The 10433-nt window shown below is 46.4% G+C and overlaps 1 protein-coding gene across 5 annotated transcripts in view; it reads left to right on the top strand.

Moving 5' to 3' along the window:
- The window catches only part of ADORA2A (adenosine A2a receptor), a 30858-nt gene extending 20425 nt beyond the window's left edge, over positions 1 to 10433 (top strand). For all 5 annotated transcript variants that reach the window (XM_074887557.1, XM_074887559.1, XM_074887556.1 and 2 more), the window contains one exon: positions 4286 to 10433. In XM_074887557.1, the coding sequence (XP_074743658.1) occupies positions 4286 to 5246 (961 nt within the window). In that variant the 3' untranslated portion in view covers positions 5247 to 10433. The remainder of the gene's footprint in view (positions 1 to 4285) is intronic.

Below are 10433 nucleotides of genomic sequence, written 5' to 3' on the forward strand. Positions count from 1 at the left end.
GCTGACTGCCTAAGCTACTAGCATGCTTCTCTGGGAAAGTATTACTAAGGTGCAGCTCCCTGACATTTGGGACATTGGGACAAATTTATCCCATGTACTGGTGATTGAAACTGCAGCTCTGAGATGGCATTGGGATGCTTTTCTGCCAGAGGCTAGGGGAGCTGGACATGAAGAACTGGCTTCTCAAAGTCTGGAGTAGAAAGAATAGGAGAGATGAACACAAACCCTGAATAAAGTATAGGACATGGCGGGGACCTTTGTGCTGAGAACAATCTATTTCAGCTGTTGCTTTAATTCTCAAATGGTCATATATGAGCATCTGAATCGGTGAATCAGGGATTTAATGTTTTATTGTCACTTTGAGCCATATCCGGACTTCTTTCTTTCCCTGCTCACCATAAACCTTTTGACTTTATGACAAGCATTTCCAGCATGCGCTCATGTTTGTGTCAAACAGATTATGGGCAGATTCAGCCTAATATGAAAGAAGAATAATTCACTTCCTCCTTTGAACAAGCATGGGCATGGCTTTGAAAGCAGTTCCAGTTGTCTATGGCTTCACAGGCCACAGTGGAACTTGCTATTACCAAGCTTTTAGTCTGGAAGCTGATTGTGCCACAGGCAAAAGAAAGGTGCCTGTCTGCTGTTACTGCTTCTGCTGTTTAGAGCCCTGTGTCCACCCGTGGGATCCCACCCTACCCTGTCTCCCCAGGCACTAGTATCAGTTAGCAACCAGTAATAGGGGAGAAAGTTTCTTGACTGAGAGTTCTGGGAAAGGGTTTTTTACATGGAGCATGAGAAGATCTGGGTTTGGTTTCTTGCTCTGCCACAACATTTCCTGGATGATCTGGGATTGTCAGTGTCTCTCATTTCCAGATACATGTAATAGGGTTAGAATATTCTCCTTTGTCTTGCCCCCTGTGACTGCAGCTGCCTGAGGTGCGGGCTGTTGAGCGGATGTGTTCAGTGAACGGTGTTTTCTAGTGATTTGTTAAAAACCATTGAGCACTGTTGGAATTCAGATCAAAGCCCAGTGCACCCACTGCTGTGCACAGGCTTTCTGGTGTGATGCAGTAAAGGTGGCTGAAATGCGTTCCACTCATGGCAGAGCCACCAGGCCAGGATGTGCAGTGCTGTCAGCCAGAGGTGGCTTTGGAAAACAAGCAGCAGGCTGGCTGGATGCTGTGATGATGAGTTAGGCCAGCTACGTATCATGCAATGTATGGAAAGATTTTAACTTCTACGTGAGGACCCTGTGGTTCTTATACCAGCTCTGTCTTCCACCCAGCTTCATGTATGAATCAGACTGGTGAGGTACTGCACTCTGTGCAGGAATCCTTGTCTCGATGACACAGAGCTTAGGCCAAGGACCCAGACGTGCCACATCCTCAGCCATGTTACTCTGGGCAGCACAGATGAGTTGTACATTCACCAGGGGCAGCTGTTCTCCTGGGATCAGTTTGCCAGTCTGATGGTTGGGAGAGCAACAGGGCAGGTGAAATTATTTTGGGGAAAACTTCCCCATTTTCATGTGTTTGCAAAAGTGGATTTTGTTTTCTAGAGGAGTCAGGTGACCCTGACCCACACCCGACTCCACTGAGTGTCCCTGTGCTCTGCACTAAGGTTCTTTGTGTCTGGAACTTCACTAGTGGAAGTTGTTGTTTGTGTAGCAAGTCCAGTATTTCCAGGAAGCACAAGAACTGCTTGTGCACAGACAATCCAGTGCTGTCTGGACACACCAGACATGCTACAAAGTCACCCGCCAACTATGCAGAACATGGCTGTAGGTGTGAGCAGCTCCCTTCAGCAGGCTGTGTCTCCTGCATAGGTGCCAGCAACTCACAGTATATGTGATGCTTCCTGGAAGCCCTGAACTTGCCACGTGGAGCCGTGCAGCACTGGGGATACAGAGAGTAGCTTTGGCCTGGCTGCCGTGAGCCTGGGACAATGTGCAGACAGGTGCACAAACTCTTCAATGCCAGCCTGGTGACATCTCCAAGTGGACAAAAGGAACAAGTCCAGAAAGTCCATCTGGACAGTAACCCTGCCTCAGCCAAGTCAGCCAGAGGTGTCTCGTGTGGATCGCAGAAATTAAGCTCTCCCAAGTGAATTCACACTTCCCAGTGGGTACCTGGCCAACCTAGTGCCACACGCTATGTCAGGAGATGCTGTGAGCTTTCTCGCTTTAACCCTCGGACATCCTGGGCAAGGCATTATGGAAATGCACTCCCCGACAGGCTGGCAATTGCCACTGCCAGCACAATACACTGCAGCTGGAAAGCAGGCAGCTGCTTGGGTTAAGTGCTGCTCCTAAGCCTTGTAAAGTTTGTTGCATGGGAATCCCCAGAGGGTAAGAGGGAGGGAGAAGTGGGGGCGTGTTTGCCTGGAGCAGTAATGAATATATTTTTAGTGGAAGGGAAGGGACATCTCTAGTCGTGGGATAACAGCTGCACAATTTCAAAATTCCTCTGACAAGATGTAGCCAATTCCAGGGCTGCAGGGTTTTGAGGGTTTGTTTTTTGTTTTTCCAAGCTTCAAGTGCCTTCAGCCAATCTCTTGGTCCCTGAGTGTACTTTTCAAAGCACAGATGCTGTTTTGCTGTGTTGATGAGGTCTGAATGTGAGCAGCTCCCTGCTACCATCTATGCTGTGCCCTTAGCATCCCCTAAGCACTGAGCAGGATCCCCTGCTTGCTGGAGAAACCTTTTTATCTCTCAGAATCAGCTGAATCCGTCCCTCATTTCTGGAAGGAGGATTTCAGTGTATTTTGGGTACTGGGAATTGTGTGGCTGGCTCCCTCATCCACGCCTTCTTTTCAGATGTTGAAATGCAACTGAGGAAGGGAGACTCAAGCCTGCTGGGTCTTGTGTGGAGCCAGTTTTTTTCCAAGGCCCATCAGCAGGGGTTTAAAGCACACGCAGAATCTCCATTCTGTACTGTGCCCGGCAAAAGCAGCCTCTCTCCTCCCCTGTCTTGAACTTGCATTGGGATAGGAGCATGAACCTGTGGGAGTAACTACTTCATTGAGAGATGGAAAGATTTCTATGGCTTGTTGGATTATTTTTTTTAAATGTTTGTTTGCTGAGAGAATTCTGGGGACAGAGGGAGAAGGAGCCTTGGGTAAACACTGGGAGCCCAGTGCTACCGCTGTCCGATCGCAGAGACACGGGGTCAAGTACAGTGTGGGACCCACACTGGACAATGTGGGAATCTGGCCATCTACTTTCCATGCTAAGAGTTACCAAGGGAAGGAAATTGCATTGAAATGTTAAACTGTTGCCCTGATTTACATTTTCAGAGAGAAGAACTGGTGGAGTCAGCTCAGGACTCGCAGTAACCTGTGAGGCCTTGGGAACTGGCTGATAATTCAAACAAATCAAGGTCCCTGGCTGCACTGTCAGATTCTTACCATGTCACTTATTGTCTCTTTCAACAGATCTTGGAGAATTTACTGCTAAGAGCACTAGCTTCAGCCAGGCATATCAATACCTCCCCCGTTGAAGTTCCCTTTGGTGTGTGCAGTGCAGCACACCTGTAGTCAGAGCACTGTCCTCAGCTTAATTCCTACTTTCTGAGGACCCCCTTTCATGGGGTCAGCTTAGCTGGGCTGATGAGGAAAATTGCTGACTTGTCTCAGTTTTTGAAGGAAGGTTGGTGGTGCTGGCCTTTCTGAAAATGCTGTTGTGGAGCAGAGTGAGGTGTTGTGCAAGGCAATGCCAGCCTGGCTTTGGCAATTTTGTCAGCAGAATTTCCCTGGAGCACACCTGAACGTGGACACGGGGCTGATGGCACTGTGCCTCCGAGTTCCTTTGTGCTGTTTGGCTTGCAGGTCTACTGCAAGATAGACCTAACAATTCCGTCCTACAAGGCTGCTCCTTTGCCAGAAAGGAGGAACTACGTCAGCCTTCAGCAAGAGAGCCATGGTGGTCTTCATCACCAAGGGTCAGAGCGGTGCTGTTGATTATCCAGGCTGCAAGATCTATGTCCATGACCAAGTGGGCTGGTGGAGTGAAGGAACACAGATGAAAACTCTATTAATTTCCCTACTTTTATGTCACTGATTCACTGCCCAAAGGGAAGGAGAGGGAAATAGGTAGCATACAATGTCACCATGGAGTCCTTGCTGTGCTGTGTTGCGTGGGTTCTGCACGGCAGTTCAAAGGCCCCTCTGAAGAAGCAGGTGCCTTTCTTGCTGTCTCCTGTCCTCTGGGCCATTGGGAAGTTGCTTGGGTATCAGGGGCTTGTTGAATGATACTGATGTAATTCCCATTTCCTCTGCTTTATAGGTACAATGGCTTGGTGACTGGCTCTCGAGCTAAAGGTATCATTGCCATCTGCTGGGTATTATCTTTCATCATCGGCTTGACACCAATGCTAGGGTGGCACAACCGCTCCCAGATCGAAGAGCTGGGTTCCAATAAGTCCTCTCCCATCAACTGCAGCAACAGCATGGTGGCATGTCTCTTTGAGGCTGTGGTCACCATGGAGTACATGGTCTACTACAACTTCTTTGCCTGTGTGCTCTTACCCCTCCTCCTCATGTTTGGTATCTACTTGAAAATCTTCATGGCAGCCCGACGACAGCTCAAGCAGATGGAGAACAAGATGGTACATGGGGAACGTTCTCGCTCCACTTTGCAGAAGGAAGTCCATGCAGCTAAGTCTTTAGCCATCATTGTTGGGTTGTTTGCAGTCTGCTGGCTTCCACTACATATTATTAACTGCTTTACCCTTTTTTGCCCAAATTGTGCACATGCTCCCCTCTGGCTGATGTATCTGGCTATTATCCTGTCTCATGCCAACTCGGTTGTAAATCCTCTTATTTATGCCTACCGAATCAGGGAGTTCCGATATACCTTCCGTAAAATTATCAGCCAGCATATCCTGGGCCGGAAGGAGCCGTTCAAGGCAGGAACAGCTAGCTCCAGGACTTCCACTCATGGTGGGGACGCAGAGAACGCCAGCATACGAATCAGTGAGTATGCGTTAGAGGTATACACCAATGGAGAGATCCACAGGGATCCTGAAAAGCAGGACTTAAACAAATGCAAAGCTGGCTTGGAATGGCACCAGAATGGAAATGCTCTGGACATGGAGACGAACGGGCATATCCCATATTCCTGCAAAAATGGGATTCTCTCTGAGGCATGCATGAACAGAGAGCTTCACAGTGAAGAGCTAATTGATGCCCAGGTGTCTTACTCAGATCTGGAAAGAGCAGCCTTTGCAGCAGCCGATGTTTCCTGATGAGACTTTCAATGTCTTCCTGGTAGAATTATTTTTTTTCCATTGGTGACCTCTGCCATGGCAGAAAGGGAGGTTGGGGGGGCGGGGGGAAAGGTGTGTATTCAGATCGCTGTGGAGAAAGGGGTCCCTACCCAGGACTGTTGGGATGATCCTAAATACTAGACTGGAGAAAAGCCAAGAGACCACTGAAACGGACTAAGGAAGGAGGGACACGTTACCCATCAATGACCTGTCACCAAGAGCAGTGCCAAGGTCAAAGATGGCATTCCGAGTTCAGCACTGGGAGACTCTGCCAATGCAGGGCATATCGTGACATAATGCTGTACTGTGTATCTGTGGTTGTGTGTCGGTTATGCTGTCTTTACCAACAGAAATAAAAGCATGGCTGGAAGTATTCACTGAATTGCAAAGAGCAACAGGGAAGGGGCCTTTTAGTACTTTGGGCCTGCAACAAGCAGAAGGGGGATAGCAACATCTATTGGTCAGGAAGGATGCCAGCAGCTGCTTGGAGAGGGAAGGATTTACCTGTTGGGAACTTTGGATGCCTTCGACCATGGCATTTGGTCTTTCAGTTCATGTTTTTAAAGTTTATACTGCAACAGGTTGCTCAAACATTTTTTTTCTTGTCTTGATAAGATTACTTTGTTAAGTTATAAAAGACGGGCAAGAACTTGTATCCATTCCCTGAGTGCTCAATGTTCCAGATGCACAAGGCAAATATAACCTCATAGCTCTCCACTTCATCTAACAAATAATGAAAACAGAGTCTGTAATATGGATTTCCCTTAGAAAAAGGGTTGTTAGCAGGAGTTGGTGCTGCAGGTAGTAGACAAGCAGGCCGGGCTGTGGCCTGTGTCACCAGGACGGTCATGCCCTGAGGTGTTGTGAAGAGCTATTGGGTGTGTGAGCTGTCTGTAGGCTGGTGGGCACTGTCTGCTTTTCCCCTCTGTCTCTGCACTTGTCCTTCCGATCTCCTAGAATGCAGGTTCCTTCCATGGCTCCAAATATGTGTGAGGGAAGCTAATTTTCCATATTTTGGTAGTTTTCATCCTCACTCAAAAGGCTGTGCGATTTTTTTCTTCTTTCCTGGGGTAGGGAGGAACACACACACATACCTAACACTTATTTTCAGAATTTATTATTTAAACACCTCTTCTCCTATGACTTTCTCCTGTGACTTCAGTTTTTTTCCTGATGTGCTTTACTGTGAAGCCAAATGTGTCCCTGCAGTGCAGAGGCCAACAGAGCTGGGTTTGTCTGGTTAGAAGATGCTCCTACTCTGAGAAGCTGAAAGGCATCAGTAGTAGTGGAAATCAGCTTAGAAACTGCAGTAATCTTATAAAAGAACAGGCAAATCTGTGCTGCAAGAAGCGTATGCACTGATGAAGTTTGTTTGTAGAGGTGTTTCACAGCAGCTGGATAATTTTCTGTATCACTTATGAAGCCTGGTAGCTCAAGGACAGCAGAATGCCACATCAGCTTGAATTCTACCTAAGGATTGTCTAGTTTTTGTTTTCCAGACAAATAATCCATGTCCAATACCACCAGCCTTCTGGAGAGACAGGCAGTAATGATCCTACTGGAAAACTTAGTCTCGTAATTCCAGGGATCTGAAGCTTATTCCCTAGCTGAAAACATCAGAAATATCATCCCCCAAACCTGGCTCCTCCTCGCGTCTGTCCACTAACATTTTGGAAGCCAAATAATCTACTTTTCAGAAAGGAAAGGGGAACTGGATTTTGATATTTGAGGAAGAGCAGGTTAGGTTTGTGTGTTCTTATTCCGTGTTTATTTTAAATATTGTGAACTATTGAAAAGTCAGTTTTATTTGAGGATAATTTTCATTTTGCCAGCCTCCCTACACGAAGGTGGGGAGTAGTTTATAATGCTTGAATGTGTTCAAGTATGTAACTGTTCCAGGCTAGCACAAAGCTTACTGTGAGATAGATAAAAAGATGTGGTTGCCACCACAATCCTTAGCAGAAAGGCAGGCAAGTTTATGGAACAATAGACTTCACAGTTTAATTGAATTGCTGCTTTCTTGGCACAGCTCTTCCACGTAGTCTAACGTCAGAGGAGTGGATTATCACTCCAGCACCGTTAACAAACACTAAGCCATTTCCCCGTGACTGACGTCGTAGGTAGTTCCTCTGTAGGGTGACTGGGGATCTTGTTACTCTTCATCTTTCTTGATGGAACATTTCTGTAGATTATTTGTGGGATGGCTCCTCTGTAGATTATTTGTGGGAGGGACCTTCTGTCACAGTGGCAGAGGAACTCAGTCAGGAAAATGGGGATCTGATCTCTTCAGGCCTCAGTTGGGAGCTGAAATGTTTCTAAGAATAACACAAGATTACATCCGGTATTCATGTCAATAACAATTAGGTCCACAAAGAAGCAGAGCAGGGAAGGAAGTGTGGGAAAATACCAGCATTGCTCATGTGCTGGAACACCACGCGAGTGCAGAAGTGTCTCCTGTTGAGCTTTAGCTGCCATTGTAAATGGATGTTTTATGCCACATTGCATCAGACTGTCAATGGCTGATGTGGGTTGGTTGCTTTCTATTGTTTCCTGAGCTTCTTCGCACTCAATTATGGCAGCTTCTTGCTTGGTTGCCACAAGAATCAAGTTGATCTATGTTGATGTGACAAACTTAGGATTGTCCCTCTGGAAAACTTTCCTGCCCAACCAGATCGCCATGAGAGCTTATTGAGTTTCCAGATGTCTTGAGATTAGCTTTTCTGTTGCTGTTTGAGATGCCCCCCAAGTGTGTCCAGTCCCTTTCAATATTAGTGATCCAGATTTGTAATGAAAAGGGTGTGTGAAGGGGCCAGGGGATGTGTGCGGGAGGAAGTGCAGTGGGGGTAAGGAGGCAGCATGTTTTTTTTATAGAATTGGAAGTCTGTAGTCACAGGAAGGAAAGGATGGCAATTGCACCACATGCTGTGTGCCTTCTGGCAAACACATGTCTGAGATGGACCTTCAGAAGATGTTTCCAAAGCAATTGTAGCAGGGAGCATGAGCCTTTTGAACAGAGTTTTGGATTTCTTATTCCTTGTTTCCTAGGGATCATAATTTCAAGGCTTGCTTTCTTTTTTTTTTTAAAAAAAAAAAAGGTAGCTGAAGGGTCCCATCAATGAAGTGTGCTCTTTCCTTCTCCTGGCAGTGCTCTGCACTCTTGAGAAAAGTACCTGTCTTCCAAACTGCATAAGGCAGGGAGCATTAGAGAACTGAAAGTTAAATAATTGGTTCCTAACCTCCCCACTCATATCCCCATTTTCCTTCCAGCTGGAGAATGTTTAGCTAATGAAATATAGCTGTTCTGAATAAACAAAGATGGTACCAAGACAAAGGGAAGAATTAGGTGACCATCAGGAGAGGCTGGAGAAGACCTCCTTGGGAATCCAAGGTGCAGTGGCTCCAGAGAGTAAAAGCTGGAGTAAGAAGAGACTAATTTCATTGTCCTGGAACTTCTTACTAAAAATGGCTGAAGACCCATAGAGAGATGTGGTGCCTCGTTTGGTGTGAGGGCATTCCATGAATTTCACCATTCCCTGAAGACTCTTAGACTCCAGTGTTTATATGTTTTATAGAGTTTTGGAGAAAGTAAAGTTTGATCAGTTGCCAGGAGTAATTTTATCAAGAGTTCTTCTTGGGGCCCTCTCCTCAATAGGGCACTGCTTTTTGTGTGTGCAAATAAATGCACTTACAGCTTTGTCCTGCAGAGTTTGTTTTGGATCAGTAATATTTCAAACTTCTGTGCAAGCTTGAGCTGCAGCTCTTGAACAGAGAAGCAGTCTGGCATGGTGGGACAGCTGGGGTTACTGTGCACAGGAAGGGTTTGCCACTGATCCCAGCTGGTACTAGGAGGCTTATTGTGCAGATGGACTTGGGAGTTATAGGGAGTGGTGGGAATCTTTGATCATTCTTTGCAAAGAGGCTCCAGGGGATGCTGGTGGATATCAAAAACTCTCTAAGGTCTGGGAGCAGACTGGAGGGTTAGGGTTAGATAGGAGATGGTGGTGGTGGAGGAACATTTGTAGGGTTGGTGTTTAAGAGGATTTCAGGGGAGCAGGAATGTGCTGGGAGGTGCTGGGGATTGCATAGATGGTCTCAGGGGAGCAGTGCTGGCATGAGACCAAGGTCTGAGTTGCTGAGGAAGGACTCTGGAAAGGATATACATCCTATGGCTCTCCTGGCATCACTGCAGAGGGGCAACCTTGCCTGATGTGTGCCGAGGGTTGACTTCGTATGGTCTATATGTGGCTGAGGTAGACGTGGTTCTTACAGATTATTTCCTTTTCAGATGCATTGTCTCATTTCATAAGTGTGTCCAGGTGTAACAAAAGCCCTTCTGCTTCATGAACATGAGCCCTACGTAAAACCAAATCAATCCAGCCGTGTTCTGTGGGAAGGATGAGCATGCTGTAACAGTGCTGCAATGCATTTAAACTGTAGAATACTCGCTAGTGGTGTTTGCTAAGTTTAGCTGCCTAATAGTCAGTTCTCTCCCAGTTTGTTTTGGGCTTCAAACTGCACTGAGTCATACCAGAGAGTTTTTTCTTTCTAGCCCTGAGCTTTTGGCGTTCTTTACAGTAAAACACATCAAGAGTAACTAAAATCACACCAGTTCCTCATCTGCATGAGAGGTGACTAACCCTGACAGACTAAGAATCCCCAAACTGGGGCAGTGTTGTGTGTAACTCCCCGTCTTTCTTGTCTGCTGGGGCTGTTCACATAAGGATGTGTTAAAATCAAGACTGGAACCTGTTGATCCGAGAACATCCTTTGCTTACCCCACTCTGTCTCAGGAGCTGGTGTTCCTGCCCCCTGTCCTGTGGAGCGGTTGTCTCTGTGGTTTGCAAACCAAGACACTATGAACACCCTGCTGCACACGCTGTCACTATAAAACAATTACTCTTTTAATTTAATTTAAATGTTTTATGAATATAGTTGTTGTTTTCCCTCGTTTGTCAGTTACCAGTGGGAGGGGAGGGAAGGGGGTGGGAGAATCTGTGCATGCAAATGTATTTAAAGTGCATTGACCAAAGGTTTTTTTGAATCTGTGAAGTTTTCATATCTGTGAAGTCATCAGACTGCTGGGCAGTGAGGAGCCGCTGGTGCTGCTGAGTCTGTCTTGGTTACATTTCTTAATAAGCATTAAAATAATAAAATATATTTGTAAAA

This window comes from Strix uralensis, chromosome 17, assembly GCF_047716275.1.
Source record: "Strix uralensis isolate ZFMK-TIS-50842 chromosome 17, bStrUra1, whole genome shotgun sequence".
Lineage (NCBI taxonomy): Eukaryota > Metazoa > Chordata > Aves > Strigiformes > Strigidae > Strix > Strix uralensis.